This window comes from Lithobates pipiens, unplaced genomic scaffold (assembly GCF_037356315.1).
Source record: "Lithobates pipiens isolate NorthernLeopardFrog02 unplaced genomic scaffold, aLitPip1_a1.2 Scaffold_27, whole genome shotgun sequence".
NCBI classification, from domain to species: Eukaryota; Metazoa; Chordata; class Amphibia; order Anura; family Ranidae; genus Lithobates; species Lithobates pipiens.
In genome coordinates, this window is record NW_027507788.1 from 16,834,342 (window position 1) to 16,853,657 (window position 19,316).

General features: G+C 44.8%; 1 protein-coding gene across 1 annotated transcript; it reads right to left on the bottom strand.

The window, feature by feature from the left end:
* Window positions 1-366: 366 nt before the first annotated feature.
* LOC143933107 (phospholipase A2 inhibitor and Ly6/PLAUR domain-containing protein-like) lies at window positions 367-16,319 on the bottom strand. Its single transcript, XM_077456046.1, has 5 exons — window positions 16,212-16,319; window positions 11,720-11,836; window positions 6,708-6,857; window positions 4,102-4,242; window positions 367-651 (listed from the first exon to the last, which is right to left on the bottom strand). Exons 1-5 carry the CDS (start codon window positions 16,261-16,263, stop codon window positions 455-457), a joined length of 657 nt encoding a protein of 218 aa, XP_077312172.1. The 5' UTR covers window positions 16,264-16,319; the 3' UTR covers window positions 367-454.
* Window positions 16,320-19,316: the final 2,997 nt, after the last annotated feature.

The following is a 19,316-nucleotide window of genomic DNA, read 5'->3' on the forward strand; positions in this document are numbered from 1 at the left end:
AGTTTGGGGTGGAGGAACTTGACTGGCCTGCACAGAGTCCTGACCTCAAACCGATAGAACACCTTTGGGATGAATTAGAGCGGAGACTGCGAGTCAGGCCTTCTCGTCCAACATCAGTGCCTGACCTCACAAATGTGCTTCTGGAAGAATGGTCAAACATTCCCATAGACACACTCCTAAACCTTGTGGACAGCCTTTGCAGAAGAGTTGAGGCTGTTATAGCTGCAAAGGGCGGGGCCGACTCAATATTGAACCCTACAGACTAAGACTGGGATGCCATTAAAGTCATATGCGTGTATATGCTGATGTCCCAATACTTTTGGTAATATGGTGTACAAAAAGGCTGATTGGTAGCAAAGACAGGTATGTGTAATGGCATGTGTCCCAATACTTTTGACAAAATAGTGTAGTCTAAAGGCCTTTTTTTTCTTTTTTCTTTTTTTTTTTAGACGTTCTAAAAAAATACATTTAAAAAGAAAATGTAAATCATAGCTGGGAGGTAGAAACTTTTCTGGAGACCAGCACTTCCACTAGTACAGATAAATTCAGAAACCGTCTTTACTCCGTGGCTGCTGCTAGATTTGCTGCCAAAATCGCAGATGCTTTTTGTGGCACAACCACGTATTGCTGATGAATTTCTTGTTGATCCGGCTAAAAATAAATATATTAAAAAAAAAAGTTTCAGAAAATTATAAATTTTATAACAAATATTTAAAACTATTAAAACTGTAATGGCAGTTTGATCTCAATAACACCAACACAATAAGGTCTTAAAAATTAGGCTCCAAATGTGTCAATTCACAGTTTTTTTTTTTTTTTTAAATCTTGCTAAAATAAAGAAAAATATTAAAATAGGACTTTAACAGTGTGGCCCGCTATTAGATATATGTATGAGAATGGGGATCAAGCCACCATATGGAGGGTCAGACATAGGAACCAATGTGTTATCACCAATAGAAATCGCTACACGTTTCGCCAGAGGCTTCTTCAGGTATCCATAAAACCATGGTTTCTCTCTCTGTCCACCCTTCTGCTCAAGCTGGAACAGTGTGGCCCGCTATTAGATATATGTATGAGAATGGGGATCAAGCCACCATATGGAGGGTCAGACATAGGAACCAATGTGTTATCACCAATAGAAATCGCTACACGTTTCGCCAGAGGCTTCTTCAGGTATCCATAAAACCATGGTTTCTCTCTCTGTCCACCCTTCTGCTCAAGCTGGAACAGTGTGGCCCGCTATTAGATATATGTATGAGAATGGGGATCAAGCCACCATATGGAGGGTCAGACATAGGAACCAATGTGTTATCACCAATAGAAATCGCTACACGTTTCGCCAGAGGCTTCTTCAGGTATCCATGAAACCATGGTTTCTCTCTCTGTCCACCCTTCTGCTCGAGCTGGAAGCAATTTACCCCTTTCTTTCTTTCTCACCCCTTTCCCCCAGTGTTGTAGAATGAAGTCTCTTTGAATCTCAGGCTTACTTGATATATTATACCGATAGAATGACCTGAAGAAGCCTCTGGTGAAACATGTAGTGATTTCTATTGGTGATGACATATGTTAACCAGTTGCTGACCACTTCATGACGATATATGTTGGCAGAATGGCACGGGCAGGCAAAGTAACGCACCGGCAAAGTAACGTGCATGCTTGAGGCGGTCGAGATAGTTTCGGGAGTGATCCGTGCTAAGGGGGAGGCCACTGATTCTTGGCCACCCTGCCCCCCCCTAATTGCTCCTGGCGAATGGAATCCTTCCCCTGCTTCTGTAATGTAAACAGAAGCAGCGGAAGTGAAGTCGGATGTAAGTGAAGTCGGTCTTTTTGTCTCGGCGCCGAGGAGAGAAGATATCAATGTGAGTTGCACCAACACTAGACTTACAGTAGAACATGCAGGCACACTTTTCACCCCCCAATCATCACCCCCCTGCACCCCCCTACACCCCCTGTACCCCCTGACACAGTGACACCAATAGCAGTTTTTTTTTTTTTTTTACTGATTACTGCATTGGTGCATTGTGACTATTATAAATGGTATGGCAGTTAGGGTTAGCCCCCTTTATTTCTAGGGTACCCCCCTAACCCCCTCTAATAAAGGTTTAACCCCGTGATCACCCCCCCCCCCTCCCCCGTTGCCAGTATCACTAAGCAATCGTTTTTCTGATCGCTGTATTAGTGTCACAGGTAACGCTAGTTGAGCAGGTAAGTATTTAGGTTCGAAGCAACTTTTTATAGCGTCAGGGACCCCCATATACTACCTAATAAAGGTTTTAACCCCCTGATTGCCCTCTAGTTAACCCTTTCACCAGTGATCACCATATAACTGTTACGGGTGACGCTGGTTAGTTCGTTTTTTTTTTTATATAGTGTTAAGGCACCTGCCCTTCATTACCTAAAAAAGGTTTAACCTCCGATCGTCCAGCGGGTGATATAAGTCAGGTTTTAGGGTCTGCGTCGCCCCAGGCAGCGTCAGGTTAGTGCCAGTACTGCTAACACCCACGCACGCAGCATGCACCTCCCTTAGTGGTATAGTAACGGATCGATATATGATCAGATCTATACTAGCGTCCCCAGCAGTTTAGGGTTCCCAAAAATGCATTGTTAGCGGGATCAGCCCAGATACCTGCTAGCACCTGCGTTTTGCCCCTCCGCTCGGCCCAGCCCACCCAAGTGCAGTATCGATCGATCACTGTCACTTACAAAACACTAAACACGTAACTGCAGCGTTCGCAGAGTCAGGCCTGATCCCTGCGATCGCTAACAGTTTTTTTGGTAGCGTTTGGATACAGTCGCTGATAGCCAGGAGCTCTTTTACCTGTGAGTCTCACTAGTGTACCACTAAATTTAGAGCCATATGTACAAATAAAATTTGGAGAATAAAAACCATGTACATGTCCTATATGTCACAACATCATATAAAAGGGCGAAGCTGTATTTGAAAAGCATACAGTAGATGTCCTGTGTTCAGAAGGTGTTGGACAGGTGGTGAGGTGGCATTATGTCCCATCCACATTAACTTTTTGAACCTCAAAAAACCTACATCACTACACCATAACCACGTACATTGCACATACATTTATAAGAACTGGTAGCGCTCAGAGGGCAGTACTGCCCACTGAGCACAACAGGGGACATCATTTTTGCCACAATACAACCCCCATCTGGTGACTTTGCAGCTTAAAGTGGTTGTAAACCCTCTTGAAAAAAAAAAACACACCTTGCAAGATAAAGGCATAATGAGCTAGTATGCATAGCAAGAGAAGAGAACGGTCAGGATACAAGTATAGGTCAGCAACGTAGAATCAGGCAGATGAGCAGGAGTCAGAGCAAATCCAGAGACAGGCCAAAGTCAGGGTAGGTAGCCTTCAAGCAGGGCCAGGGCAAGTCAGGTCACAACAGATGGTCAGATACAGGCATGGAGATCAGGCAGAGAACGGTCAGGATGCATCTGACCATCTGTTGTGACCTGACTTGCCCTGGCCTTGCTTGAAGGCTACCTACCCTGACTTTGGCCTGTCTCTGGATTTGCTGTGACTCCTGCTCATCTGCCTGATTCTACGTTGCTGACCTATACTTGTATCCTGACCGTTCTCTGCCTACCATCAATGCCTGCTCTTCTGACCTTGCATCCAGTTGTCCACCTGTCCTGCTCTGCATGCTATCTGTTCCCTGCTGGTTTTTGACCTGTTGAGTGCTGTCATTCCTTCCACATCTGCTATCTGACAGCCGCCTGTCAAGCACCTGTCACCTGCTGTCTGCCCAGTCCCAGGTCTGCTGTCTCCGCTGCCATCTGTTGTTCCAGTGATCTGACCGGTGTTTGGCGACACACCTGCTACCCACTGCCACCGCTGATGGAACATCTTACAGGCACTCGTACCTTGCTGTGCTCTCGCAGCTACTGTCGCAGTATCAGTGGTCCCAGAGCTGTACGAGAGGCCTCCCTCTACACGTCAGACTCTGCCACGAGCTACGTGACAATTACGCATGATGATACACGTGTTTACCCGCATTTTACTGCAATGCATTAGTGTAAATGGGCCCATTATGATAAATATATATATTTTTTTTAATAACACTGGCTCTGTTTGTAATACTGACCTGATACTATTGTGGTTTGGCGAAAACACATGTTCTCATCCCCCTTACACATCATCATATCTGAACCGTCACACCAGGAGGAGTCAGCAGACTCACAGGTTTTGCATATCAATCCATTGGACTGTGGGCTGTTCCCTGGAACTAAGGTAAGAAAACATAATATGAACATAATGGCATGGGATTAACCCTTTCATGACTAAGCCTATTTTTGGCATTTGGTGTTTACAAGTTAAAATCTATATTTTTTGCTAGAAAATTACTTGGAACCCCCAAACATTATATATATTTTTTTAGCAGAGACTCTAGATTGTTGCAATATTTTATGTCACACGGTATTTGCGCAGCGGTGTTTTAAACGCAACTTTTTGGGAAAAGGGACACTTTCATGAATTAAAAAAAACAAAACAGTAAAATTAGCCCAATTGTTTTACATAATGTGAAAGATAATGTTACGCCGAGTAAATAGATACCAAACATGTCACATTTTATAATTGCACGCACTCGTGGATTGACGACAAAGTACGGGAGCACCGGTAACAGCGGCGGGAGGCGGCGGGAGGGGGGGACGTCCCCTCCCGCTCCTCCGGCATAACAGCGAGCGGCTTTTAGCCGCATCGGTTGTTATGGCTGGATAGCCAATCGCCTGCTGAAAAAAACGGTACTGGGATGATGCGTGCAGGAGCGGGCATCATCCCGGTATACCCCCCCCGGAAGCCGAGTACGCACATCTGCATAGGCTCGGCGGGAAGGGGTTAAAGAGCACCTGTATTTAAGTAACAAACAAAGGGTCTTCACACTTAGACCTTCTAACAATGAACATGTTAACCCCTTCGCACCCCTTTTGGCCAGCAAAAGATTGAGAGCATGTTCTCAATTTTTTCCGGTTGGAAAAAGTTCCTATGCGAAAATGCGTGTGTACGCAATTCCAACACGTAAAAACTCACGCATGCTCAGATTCAACTACGAGACGGAAGCTATTGGCTACTGGCTATTGAACTTCCTTTTTCTAGTCCCATCGTACATGTGGTACGTGTACCGCGTTCTTGGCGTCGGATTTTGGTGTTTAGGCAAGACAGCTTGAGTGAAATCCCGTCGGAATTCCATCGGGAAAACCATCAGAGCTTTTTCCCACCCAAAATTCTGATTGTGTGTAGGCGGCTTAAAGCCTCGTACTCACAAATGGATTTTCCAACGGGAAATGTGTGATGACAGGCTGTTGGGGAAAATCTGACCGCGTGTACGCTCCATCGGACAATTGTCGGATTTTCCGCAGACAAATGTTGGAGGGCAGGCTTTGAAATTTTCCGCATACATCAGTCCCGTGTATCAGTGCCCATCAGTGGTGCATATCAGTGTAGCCTATCAGTGCCCATCGATTCTACATATTAGTGCCTCCTCATCAGTGCCTCCTCATCAGTGCCACCTCATCAGTGCCACCTCATCGCCTGATCCTGCACTTCCACCTAGGCAGCACGTGCACAGCTGGCGGGCCACTTCTGCTGTGATTACTCACAGCAGAAGCCGATCTGCGGGTGCCGCGCACTGGATGTCTGACGGCACCCGCCGATAATGGAGCTGTGCCTATTTAATGGAGCTGTGCCTATTTAAACATAGGGAGGGGGACAGTGATGGATTTTGTGTCCCTGCAAAGCATTTGAAAATTAGTTTGCAATAACTCCATCAGTATCACCAGCAAAGCAGCTTCATTATTATCCCATTAAAGAAGAAGAGAATTGTGCGCTGCATTTCCAGATTTTATGATTTGCCGCGTCACGAAAGTTAATTCTCCATTACAAACGCTAGTTTACAAGACCGACCGCTTCCCACTTGTCCTTGCTTCCGAGCATGCGCGTTTGTACTTTGGACTTTTGTCCCACGGACTTGTGTACACGCGTTCGGAAAATCCGACAACAGACATTTGTCTGTGGAAAATTTTAAAACATGCTAGCCAACATTTGTTGGCGGAAAGTCCGACAACAATTGTCCGATGGAGCGTACACACGGTCGGATTTACCGCCAACAGCCTGTCATCGAACATTTCCAGTCGGAAAGTCCCGATCGTGTGCACAAGGCTTAAGCCCCGTACACACGATTGGAAATCCCACCAGCAAAGGTCCGATGAGAGATTTTGGTAGGAAATGACGATTGTGTGTACGCTCCATCGGACTTTCGCTGGCGGAATTTCCACCAGCAAAAGATTGAGAGCAGGTTCTCTATTTTTCAGACGGAAAAAGTTCCGATTGGAAATTCCGATCGTCTGTTTGCAATTCTGATGCGCAAATTTCCTACGCATTCTCGGAAACAATTCGGCGCATGCTCGGAAGCATTCAACTTAATTTTCTCGGCTCGTCGTAGTGTTGTACGTCACAGCGTTCTTGGCGGTCGAAAGTTCAGAGAACTTTTGTGTGATCGTGTGTATGCAAGGCAGGCTTGAGCGGAATTCTGTCGGAAAAACCATTCAAGATTTTTCCGATGGAAATTCCGCTCGTGTGTACGCGGCATAAAGCCTGCACTATCAGACTCCCCAAACTGGATGGACAGGAGTATAAATCAGCCACATATGTGTATTTTATACTTGTATGAAAGCAGCAGACAGAGTCACTTACGGGAAGGAAGAGGCGGGGTGCAAAGATCAGTTCTACAACACGATCTAGCGAACTTCATTCTTGCATGGTTATGATGGCTGAAACTTCCGCTCGTGTTACACTCGTCCTGCCGTGTACATAACATCACGTATGATTGTGAAACAATGGAACCTACAATAAAAAACAAATCGTATCATTCTCTACAATGAAAATAGACAATGTTTTAATGTGGAAAAAATGGCAACCCCCCCCCCGCCAATTTATACCAAATGCTTAGAGGAGCTTTGCAAAGAACAAACAAAACAAAAGTTTCCCGCACTAAAGCCTCGTACACACGATCGGATTTTCTGAAGGGAAATGTGTAATGACAGGCTGTTGGCTTAAAATCCGACCATTTGTACGCTCCATCTGACAATAGTTGTCGGATTTTCCACCCATAAATGTTGGATGGCAGGCTTATAAATTTTCCGCCGACATCGGTCTGTTGTCAGATCTTCCGAGCGTGTGTACACACGTCTGTTGGACAAAAGTCCAAAGCTCGGAATCAATGCTAACCAAACACAACATTGTAAGGAGCCCAAAGAGTGGTACTAAAGAGCTGAAAAAACACGTAGTACGTCACTACGTTCGTGTTTGTTGGCTGACAATTGTGTGCCGTTTGTATGCAAGACAAGTTCCTTGCCAACGCCCTTTGGACGAAAGTCAGGCGCTTTGTTTGCGGAAAATCTGATCGTGTGTACGAGGCTTAAGACCCCATACACACTATTAGATAGAATCATGACATGTTTATTAGAAATATATACAGCTGACACATTGCAGTTATTTGTGAAGCAGTAGCTGATTTTTGTTTATTACCTTTTGCCGATCACTCCGCTTCCGATCCCCCATGCACTCACATGACACCAAACAGTCTAAATTAAAGAGTAAAAGAGCAGAAGATAGCGGAGGAGCCCAGCAAGAAGACCCCCAAAGTCGGAAGAAGACCCTCAGAGCTATCTAATAAAGTACTTTAAAAACCTGTGTTGTGTTTTTTTTTTTATTAACACCTTTTCCCTCAGGTGAATGGGTAGGGGTACCATGTACCCCATACTCATTCATATAGGGTGGGGGGCCAGGATCTGGGGCCCCCTTATTAAAGGGGGCTCCCGGATTCCAATAAGCCCCCCGCCCACAGAGCCCGACAACCAACATCCAGGGTTGTTGGGAAGAGGCCCTTGTCCTCATTAACATGGAGACAAGGTACTTTGGGGTGGGTGGGGGGCTGCAGAGCGCCCCCCTTCCCCAAAGCATCCACCGCCCCATGTTGAGGGCACGCGGCCTGGTACGGCTCAGGAGGGGGGGGGGGGTGCTCGCTCGTCCCCACCCCCTTTCCTGACCGGCCGGGCTGCGTGTTCGGATTAGGTTTTGGTATGGACTTTGGGGGGACCCCAACGCCATTTTTTTCAGTGTAGGGGTTCCCCTTTAAATCCATACCAGGCGATGGGGCTAGCAAGGTGTAAATTTAGCCGATGGAGGCGGCGACATTGACTTCCTTCGCTAGTCCCGTCTACCTGGAGTCACGTTCAAAATTAACGGACTTTACTCCGTGTGTGGGCAAGTCCGTTCATTTCAAAAGTCCGGCGGACTAAAACACAGACGGGCGGATTATCCGCCGGACTGCCGAGTCCGGTGGACAATTTTGAGTCAAGACTTCTTTCTAAGTCCACCGGACTTTTGGGAACAAAAAGTCTGCCAGAGCCCACACACGGGCGAATTGTCTGGCGAACCATGGGGATGTCCTGTATTTCCCCAGCGCTACTTGCTGGCTTCGTCTCCAGAGGCCAGGCTTTCGGCCTCCCTGGACTCTCCTCCGTCTCCCAAGCTCTGGGATCTCTGAATTCCCGAACCTCTAAACCTGAACTCTCCCTTCTCAAACCTCCCTAGAGCATGTGACCCCCCTTTTTATGAGAGACCTCTCCTTGACCATATAAATTAACCATTGGTCAATCCTCTCACATGGATATAAAAGATGTTGCGCTAAACCTATATGTAAATAAGTGAAATCTATATCAAGAAATCAGTGACCATAACAAAAAATCACGTGAAGTGAACAATAAAGAAGTAATCACAATTAATTAAATAAGCAAAAGTTATAAACAATATGTGTTGTAAAAATATATTCAAAGCATGCGTCTTATGTGGGCTATATCTATTTAGGACATAAAAAAAAAGACAGTCCATACAAAAATAAATATAAAAGTTCCAGTGTATCCAAAAGTCCTGTAATTTCAAAGTGCTGGCACCACCACCACCCTTAGGAATAAGGCTTACCGGTGTTCTGCCGTATAGTGTCCGGCCATCAAATAGTGTCCGCCCCGTACTGCGCATGCGCAGTACGGAGCAGACGAAGCTTCGGAAAATCTCCGAAGCTGAACGGCGCCTGCGCCGTGAGTGGAGGTGGTAGCCCCACCATCCAAGTGGACATAGGGTTGTGAATATTAGAGGGCCCCTCGCGGGCGAGCTTCGCTCGCCACGCTTCGGGCTCAGTCTCGCTGCGCTCGGCTCTTTTTTATTCCTACTCTATGTCCACTTGGACGGTGGGGCTAGAACCTGGACTCACGGCGCAGGCGCCGTTCATCCTCGGCAATTTTCGGAATCTGTGTTGCTGTGTACTGCGCATGCGCAGTACGCAGCGGACACTATCGGATGGAGGACGTTATATGACAAGACACCGGAACTCACAGACCCGAAGAGGCTTATACCTCTCAAGTCGTGATAGGCTTGTAATTATTAGTCACAGGGATACGGCTGGTCCAAAACTGTCACCAATGCTTCACACAACATGACATCAATACAGTCTCAGGAGATGTATAGCGAGGTTAGAATGGAAAGGGGCGGTCATCAAATAGCCACATGTTCATACGTTTAAAAACCATATCAAAGAGAACACTGCATAGTGTAATAACGGCAAGGGATATTTATTTAATCATAACATAGATAAAAAAAAACTTACATTTGTGTAGTATGGAAAAGGCTTGTCAAGACCATTAAAAGTAGTGTAATGTTGTTGGTGTAGTACACCCGACGCGTTTCATCCTCATAGACGTCACCTGGAGTAATCCTCTCACATGGGTTTCCTGCCACACAGGTCTCAGCCCATCCTCTCTTTCCAGTGTAATCCACTGTCAAGCAGAGAAGGTATCCCTGAGCCCAAGTGTAGGCGGCCACACCCCCTGATATTCTTGCACTTCCAACCCTGAATCAAAAACCAGGCCTAGTAAAGAACACGGCCTTGGCTAAATTTGCATGTCTCTATATCCTACACCATCATAAAAATACTATAAAGCCCCTACCTAAAAGTAGAGGGCACTACATCTATATAAATATATATATATATACTTTGGTGGTCTTCTTCCGACTTCTCATCGCTTTCCGGTTCTTCTCGCCAGGCTCCTCTGCTATCTTCTGCTCTTTTGCCGCTCTTTTACTAGCGGAGGAGGCCGGCTTTTTCCTTCGTCATCGCCGTCGCCATCTTCTTCTTCCTTCTTCTGTTCTTCCAATGTTGACACAACACAAAAATTTGTGGAGTGTACATGTCTAATACTGCAGTTGTCACCATCAGAAAAAACACCCTAAAAATGCCATGTAGTCACCTATAGATAACATGTGTGTAGGCAGGACGAGGCTTGGGGAGGTCAGCAGCGCTGACATGAAAAAGGTGTAAACTGTTTTTTTTACCAAAAAAAAAAAGTTTTTCGGCGGGAAATGTTCAAAGGGAGCTTGTTGTCAGACATTCCAATCATGCGTAGGCTCCATCAGACATTTGTTGTCCAAATTTCCGACAACAAAGATTTGAGATCTGGATCTCAAATTTTCCGACAACAAAATCCGTTGTCGTAAATTCCGAGCGTGTGTAGACAATTCCGACGCACAAAGTGCCACACATGCTGGGATTCAAGCAGAAGAGCAGCACTGGCTATTGAACTTCATTTTTCACTTCGTTCTTGACGTTCGGAAATTCCGACAACATTTGTGTGACCGTGTGTATGCAAGACAAGTTTGAGCCAACATCCATCGGAAAAAAAATCCAGGATTTTGTTGTTGCAATGTCCGCTCGTGTTTACGCGGCATTATTGTCATCCAGATAAAGTTAGGAGCTAGTAGTGAATGTTGACTGAATATATTGGGCTATTATATTTTGTGCATTGCAATATTATTTTGTTGTTTGGATGAACTTTGAGTGTGCTATTCACACATTGTGCCCATAAAACTGACGCTTGTGTCTCTCCGATAGACATGTGCACTGCTGAAAAATTTGTTTTTAGTTTCATTTGTTTTTTATTTGTTTGTTTGTTTTTCGTTACATTCGTTATGATTGCGATTCGTAAATTTGCTAATTCGGAAATTCGAAAAATCATAAATTTAAAACATTTGAAAGAATAACTAAATAATAATAACTAACTATTAAATGATAGGTATTGGAATTTCCTTTCAAATTTGGCTGTTAGTGAACGTAACAAATTCAAATTTATCCGAAGTTATGAATTTTCCGAGATAACGAATGGCGCATCAAAAAACAAATGGAACAGAATGAAAATAATAAATAATAATAATAAAAATATTTTATTATTATTATTGTTATTTATTATTATTAATTTGTTAAGTTCCAGTCGTTATAGATACGGCATTCATTATTTCAGATAATTCGTAACTTCGGATACATTTTTTATTTGTTACGTTCACTAACAGCCAAATTTGAAATGAAATTCCAAAACCTATCATTTAATAGTTAGTAATAGTTAAGTTATTATTAGTTAGTTATTATTTCAGATTTTCAAATTTTCGGGTTTTCGGAATTTCGGAATTTTTGAATAATCGAATTTACGAATATTTGGAAAAATTTGTTAAAATGGGTTTTCGTTAATTTGGATATTTCCGAATAAACAAATTTGTTGAAATTTATTAAAAAACTAATTTGGAACGAAGCGAATTGCACGTGTCTTCTCTCCGACATAAATTCCACATACTGTAGCATTTTTTATTGAATAACTTACCCTCAGACCAGCTTTCTGTGTATACAGCTCCACACACTGAGCCAGAAGAACAATTTGCAATCCGGCCAGAACACGAGTCAGATGAAGAAACACACCGTGTACAAAAGAGCGAGTTACCTAAAGAGAGAGAAAATATAGCAAAGATTCAACCGCAGCAGTAATATTTTACTGTATTGAGAACCTCATTTATCATCCATTTCCCAACTCTCATCTTCCAGTGCAGATTTAACCCACAGCTCTTCCATACATCTTAGAAAACATATGTGACCGGTAGAGTTGGGCGAACCCCCGAATTTGCGGGGCGCACGGCGGGATGTTCATCTGCTGAGTGCCCCACAATGCTACATTGTACTCCTACTCATTCACCAAAAAAAAGTCTCAAAAAGAAATAAAAACACAGTTTTTGACAGTTCCTTTATTAAAAATTTTAAAAAATGTCCCCCGATGTAGATCAATCATGATGCCCGCCGCACCGCTGGCCCCGAAAAAATAAAAGAAAATAATGCTCCGGCCATGACAAACTCTAACAGCCAACTACCTGCTCCACCTTTTGAAAGCTCCTATTAAGGTAAGGGGCATCGACACCTGGCAACGCTACCTGGTGGCACTGCCCCCTTGTAAAGTCACCAACCTAACATGCACTGGTCGGTGGCGTCACGTGAGGTGGTGTCACCAGACGATGTTGCCAGGTGGCCCTGCCCCATACCTATATAAGAACTGTCAAACGGTGGAGCAGGTAGTTGGCGGTTTGCCTTCATCGCAAGTGGCGATCTTAGTGATTGAAATGCATCTACATGGGGGACATTGTACACACACAGCTCCTTCACACCTGTATACACTCAGCCCTCCTCACACCTGTACACACTCAGCCCTCCTCACACCTGTACACACTCAGCCCTCCTCACACCTGTACACACTCAGCCCTCCTCACACCTGTACACACTCAGCCCTCCTCACACCTGTACACACTCAGCCCAACCCCCACACCTGTACACACTCAGCCCACCCCACCACACCTGTACACACTAAGCCTACCCCCCACACCTGTACACACTCAGCCCATCCCCCACACCTGTACACACTCAGCCCTTCCCCCAGACCTGTACACACTCAGCCCTCCTCACACCTGTACACACTCAGCCTGGAGCTGCACGATTAATCGTTAAGAATGGAGATCGCAATCTTTTCCCCCTCGCGATCTTGACAAAGCATTTTCCCGATTCTTTCAATGCAGAGAATTCTCCGCTGAAGCCGACTGCTGTCAAAAAAAGAAAAATGGGCAGTCTGCCAAGTATTGCATTCCCCAGCTGCTAAGTATAATCATTGTAACGTTTTGTCCTTTAGGTCAAAGGAATGAACTTCTGTGTGTAAATGAGGGAAGTTTAACCACTTAACCGGTTCCCAACCAGCGCACGACGATGTACGTTGACAGAATGGCACGGGCAGGCATATTGGCGTACATGTACGTCCAATATTCAATGCCGCCCTGCCTCCCGCGCTGGTCGGGACCCCTGTGAGTCCGGTCGCGGGACCTGCGGACTCGATCGCCGCGGGCATCCCCACGATTGTCTCACGGGACGGCTGAATGGAGGAAATGCCGTGTAAACAGCATTTCTCCATTCTGCCTAGCAACTAGTGACGTTGATCTCTGCTCCATGTGATTGGAGCAGAGATCAGTGTTCACTAAATGAAAGCCCAACCCCCCACAGTTAGTAACACGCCCCTAGTAACACTTAACCCTACACTGCCACCCACTGGTTAACCCCTTTACTGCCAGTGTCATTTACACAGGAATCAGTGCATTTATATAGCAGTGATTACTGTATAAATGACAATGGTTCCAAAAATGTGTCAAAAATGTCCGAAGGGTCCCCCACAATGTCGCAGTCACAATAAAAATCGCTGATCGCCGCCATTACTAGTAAAAAAAAAAATACTAAAATTTTTTAAATAAAAATGCTATAAAACGATCCCTATTTTGTAAACGCTATAACTTTTGCGCAAACCAATCAATAATTGCTTATTGTGATTTTTTTACCAAAAATATGTAGAAGAATACGTATCGGCCTAAACTGAGGGAAAAAAATGTTTTTATATATATTTTTGGGGGATATTTATTATAACAAAAATTAAAAAGCAATGCGTCTTTTTCAAAATTGTCGCTCTATTTTTGTTTATAGCGCAAAAAAATAAAAACTGCAGGGGTGATCAAATACCACCAAAAGAAAGCTCTATTTGTGGGAAAAAAAGGACGTTAATTTTGTTTGGGAGCCACGTCGCACGACCGCGCAATTGTCAGTTAAAGCGACGCAGTGCCGAATCGCAAAAAGTGGTCTGGTCTTTGACCAGCAAAATGGTCCGGTCTGCAAGTGGTTAAAGACTAAATCTTTTTTCTGACACCTGTTGGTTTCAAGTTAAAATCATTATTTTTTTCCTAGAAAAGTACTTAGAACCCTCAAATATTTTATATATATTTTTGTTTTTGCAGAGTCCCTAGAGCAGAGGTCTCCAAACTGCGGCCCTTTGCTTGCCTTTATCTGGCCCTCAGAGCACTATTCAATAGGGTAGTATTCCTCCCACTGACACCAGAGATGAGGAACCGATTTTCCCACTGACACCAGTAATGGGGCACTATTCCTCACGCTAACACCAATGGTGTAATTTCCTTACTCCCACTGACCACCAAGTCTATGATATTGTTTACTCTCTCCAAAATCAGGGCATTTTCAACTCCCGCTGCCCACAGTCCGGCCCCCTCCTAAAGTTTGGAGGGCAGTAAGCCGGCCATTTGTTTTGAAAGTTTGGAGACCCCCACCCTAAAGAGTAAAATGATGGTTGTTGCAATATTTTATGTCACACTTTATTTGCGCAGCGGTCTTTCAAACGCAATTTTTTGGGGAAAAAAATACACTTTAATGTACACTCCCTGTCCCCCCCCACACACACACCTGTATAAGAAGGAATGGATGGCTGCACAACGAGGTAATGATAAGTCTTTTTTTTTTGTAAAATCCGTAACATGAATAACACCACAGGATAGGAAAGTGGGTACAGGAAGACGCGTTTCACACAGCGACGCTGTACTTATTCATACTCTTATGAAAGAGACTTATCATCACCTCGGTGTGCAGCCATCCATTCCTTCTTATCCAATTACACGGCCGACGAGCCGAGGCTAGCACCCCTGGGAGGAGTCCATCCCCAGCTCACCTGGTTCCATCACTCACTTGGGGGGGCATTTTCTTTTCCCATCCCCCCACACCAGTACGCACACAACCCTCCCCCCCACACACACATGTCATACTTAGCCCCCTCACGCCTGTACACCCTTACCCCCCCCCCCCCCGACCCTTATCTTAGCATGCAGCCTAGCTGATCAGGAAAGGATGGGGAAGAATGTGCATCCTCCCCCCTCCTGAACCATACTAGGTCCCATCAGGGCCGTCTTTAATATTGATTGGACCCCTCCACCTGCTCTGAGACATACAATAAATAGAAGCTGGACTTAAAATCAGTTTACTGTATCAGGTCAGGCAGCAATTGTGATTGGTTGCCAGAGGTTACAGAATATCATTACTGCTTACTGACTGGTTGCTAGAAGTTACAGCACACATTACGGCTCACTGATTAGTTGCTAGAGGTTACAGCAAATGATTTCTGCTTGTTATTAGCTGCTAGAGATTACTGTACAGTATTACTGCTCACTGATTGCTAGAGGTTACAGCACATCATCTTCTCACTGCAGGGGGGCATGATATACATATGAATGCCACCTTTATTTACATATCAATGCAGATGTCCACAGCTATTTACTTAGTAATGCAGCTGCTATTTACATATGAATGCCAGTTATTTACATGTAAACACAGGGCCTGCAGGTGAGTCATCTGTACACAACAACAGGGCTAAAACTTCAAGGGACAAGGAAATTTAAACTGGGATAGTTGGCAAGTATGAAGCAGCAGCTTTGGGCCCCACAACAATGACAGGGCCCAGGGCAGCTGCCCCTTTTGCCCTGCCTTAAAGACGGCCCTGGGTCCCATGCCCCCAAGATGAGGGTGTCCTGTCCATATTTGGTCACCTGGAAGACCCACCTTCTTTGTATACTTGAAGAGCAGATGATGTGCCAAAGTGCCCCTAATTCATTTTCAAGATGATACTTAGACAAGATGGTATATGCCAGTCTAGTATAGTGCCATCCCCAGCCTGTGCCACCCCAGGCTTTTTTGGGGCTCTGATGCTGGAGCTAAATGTATTATTTTGCATACTAAGTTCCCAGGCCCTGAATCTTGGAGATCTTCGAAGGACCAATGTCCGGGTACTTCTCGGTGTAAACTCTGACCTTCTAAAAATGTCTAAATCACTGTAGATAGTTTTACTTTATGTTGATTCCTGATATTTATTGTTAGAACTTCACATATTATTGAAAATAAAAACAGCACATTCTTTTTAGGACATGTGCGAATTATTATTAAGATTAAGAAGCTCTTACCAGATGCCACCAAAGCTGATACCACCCCGAGGATTTGGAGAAGTGATGCCATGATAAAAGCCTTCTGTTTCTCTAAGTTGGTGCCGGGTAGAAGTGATTGAGTATGCTTGAAAGCTGTTTAATTTTGTAAAACTTATTTGCATTGACTTTTTGGATCTGACCATGCATAAATATTCTGTACCACAAAAAAAAAACAGACTAGGTTTCATTTCCTTCCATTTCTTTAATTCGATTTTCTATAAATGCCAAATCTAAAGCGTAAATTTAACTTTAAGAAGTTTTCAACTAATTTCTAATTCCTAAGTTGGTAAATGGGCCATATTTATACATTTGCAGCCAAAAAGCATGACCCTTTGTACTTTAGATCATACTTCACATTATTTACAGGTAATAATAAATTGGTCTTTTGTTACATGAAAAAACACATTTACATGTACTCATAGTGAGTGAGTGACTTGTACAGCGCTACCTATGAGAACTGAATTGCCTCAGGGTGCTTTCTTGCCACCAGAGTCCATCTGCGGCTTTGCACGGTCCATTACCCCGTAAGGTGCTGACATGCTTACAAACACATACAACATTGACATACACATATTAAGGCCAATTTTTTATAGACAAGGTCTAATTAACTTACCAGCATGTCTTTGGAGTGTGGGAGGAAACCAGAGTACCTGGAGGAAACCCATGCAGGCACAGGGAGAACATGCAAACTCCAGGCAGATGGTGTCGTGGTCGGGATTTGAACCAGCGACCCTATTGCTGCTAGGTGAAAGTGCTAACCACTACACCACTGTGCTGCCTGTGCTGCCTCATACAGTGAGATTTTTCTGATTTTGTAACTTTCACCACTGACAAAGAAATTATCAGTCTATAATTTTATTGTTAGGTTTATTTTAAAGCGGTTCTGCACCTAAAAAAAAAATATTAAAAGCCAGCAGCTACTAATATTGCAGCTGCTGACTTTTAATAAATGGACACTCACCTGTCCCAGGGTCCAGCGATGTCGGCGGCAGATGACGAGCGATCGCTCGTCTCTCTGCTGCCCCAGCCGTCGTCCTCTGTCAGGGAATCGGGAAGGGAAGCATTGCGGCTTCACTGCCCGGTTCCCTACTGCGCATGCGCGAGTCGCGCTGCACGTCTCTTCTGGTCCCCGCTGTGTCCTGGGAACTGTGTGTTTCCCAGAACACAACGGGGGGGGGGGGGGGCGGGGCATCTGCGGGGGTCTGCGGCGGTCTGTCCCTGAAGTGGGTGCAGTTACCTGGATTATCCAGGTAACTGCAACCCCCTCCCCCCTGAAAGGTGCCGATTGTGGCACCGGAGGGGGGGAGGGATCAGATTAGCGGAACTTCCCCTTTTGGGTGGAGAACCGCTTTAACATGAAGGAGAAGGGATCTCACCCTTCCAGGAGTACACATGCAGGCTGTAAACTGTCTCTTCGGCTGGGAAGCCACAGGTGCTGGCTATTACCACTCGCAACAGACGAAAAACAAGCTCTGGACTGCCGCAATCTTCAGAAGACCACTTTCTTTTATTGGAAAATCACATCACAGCTCAACAAACACAGCGAACAAGGGAAAATTGCTGGTGTTTCGCACTAGCTATGAATAAGCACTACAGCTAGTGCAAAACGTCAGCAATTTTTCCTTGTTTGCTGTGTTTGTTGAGCTGTGATGTGATTTTCCAATAAAAGAAAGTGGTCTTCTGAAGAGTGCGGCAGTCCAGAGCTTGTTTTTCGTCTGTTGCTAGGTTTATTTTAACACTGAGAGACAGAACAACAACAAAAATATCCAGAAAAGCCCATTTCAAAAAAGTTATAAATTGATTTTAATTTTAATGTGTGAAATAAATATTTCAGCGGCGGAACAATCAGGGTCACAGAAGTCACACTTGCGACTGGGCCCTGGAGTTCCTGCACTGTGGAGGGGGCCAAGTAATGTTTCCAGGATCCCATTATCCCATTGACGGTTCGAGAAAACAGACTGATTTCTCTCACCCGTAGGACAGGAGAATCAGTCTATGCATTTAATGTCTCTGACACTCGTCTCACACAGCCCAGCGAGTTCACGCCCCCCTCCCAGATGGGAGATGAGCGATGTATACAGCTCACCCCCTCTTCCTCCTCTCGCCCCTGTTCTACCCCTGTATCTGCCCGGTGTTCTGGCAGATAGTGTCCTGCCATCATATAGTGTCCGCTCCATACTGCGCATGCGCAGTATGGAGCAGACAAAGCTTTGGAAAATCTCCGAAGCTGAACGGCGCCTGCGCCGTGAGTGGAGGTGGTAGCCCCACCATCCAAGCCGACATAGGGTTGTGAATATTAGAGGGCCCCTTGCGCCACGCTTCGGGCTCGGCCTCACTGTGCTCGGCTCTTTTATATTCCTAATCTATGTCCACTTGGATAGTGGGGATAGAGCAGCGCAGGCGCCGTTCATCCTCGGCAATTTTCGGAATCTGTGTTGCTGTGTACTGCAAATGCGCAGTACGCAGCGGACACTATCGGATGGAGGACGCGACTCATTCGGTCATGGACATGGCGTTCGATGAGCTTGGAGGCAAACGGAAGCAGGGTGATGGGTCTTAAGTTATTTAAACAAGTGGGGTCTAGTGAGGGTTTTTCGAGCATTATGTAGAACAGGGGAGTGGTGTATGTTCTCCAATGTCCGTGCATGAAACAGTATGTAGGGAAAACAAAACGACCCATGTGGAAAAGAATCTGAGAACATGTCTAGATCTGTAAAGGTTTTACTTAACATAGTGTTTCAAAACACTTTACACAGTGCCATGCTAAGGATCCTACAGTTTTCAAGTTTTGAGCAATAGAAAAATATAATGCACATTGCAGAGGGAGCAATAAGATTGCAGTATTGAGTAAAAGTGAATCAAGATGGATTTATAAATTAAATATGTGACATCTCTCTGGAATAAAATAGGATTTTTTTCTTACCATAAAATCTGTTTCTCTGAGTTCATTGACGGACACAGCCTTCTTTATTCAGAACGGTAGGGTAATATCATCTCCGCAGGAGTAGGACTAGGCAGAACAAAAAAACAACCCCTGGTTACGCCCATGGGCTGTCCTCCGTCAATATATAACCCCCTCCCTGC

Excerpts from the sequence above, each read along its gene's own strand:
- LOC143933107 (XM_077456046.1), bottom strand. The coding sequence starts at position 16,263 with ATGGCATCACTTCTCCAAATCCTCGGGGTGGTATCAGCTTTGGTGGCA. Across the intron at positions 11,837-16,211 it reads ATCAGCTTTGGTGGCATCTG|GTAACTCGCTCTTTTGTACA; the intron begins GTAAGAGCTTCT and ends CTCTCTCTTTAG. Across the intron at positions 652-4,101 it reads CCAAACCACAATAGTATCAG|CCGGATCAACAAGAAATTCA; the intron begins GTCAGTATTACA and ends ATTTATTTTTAG.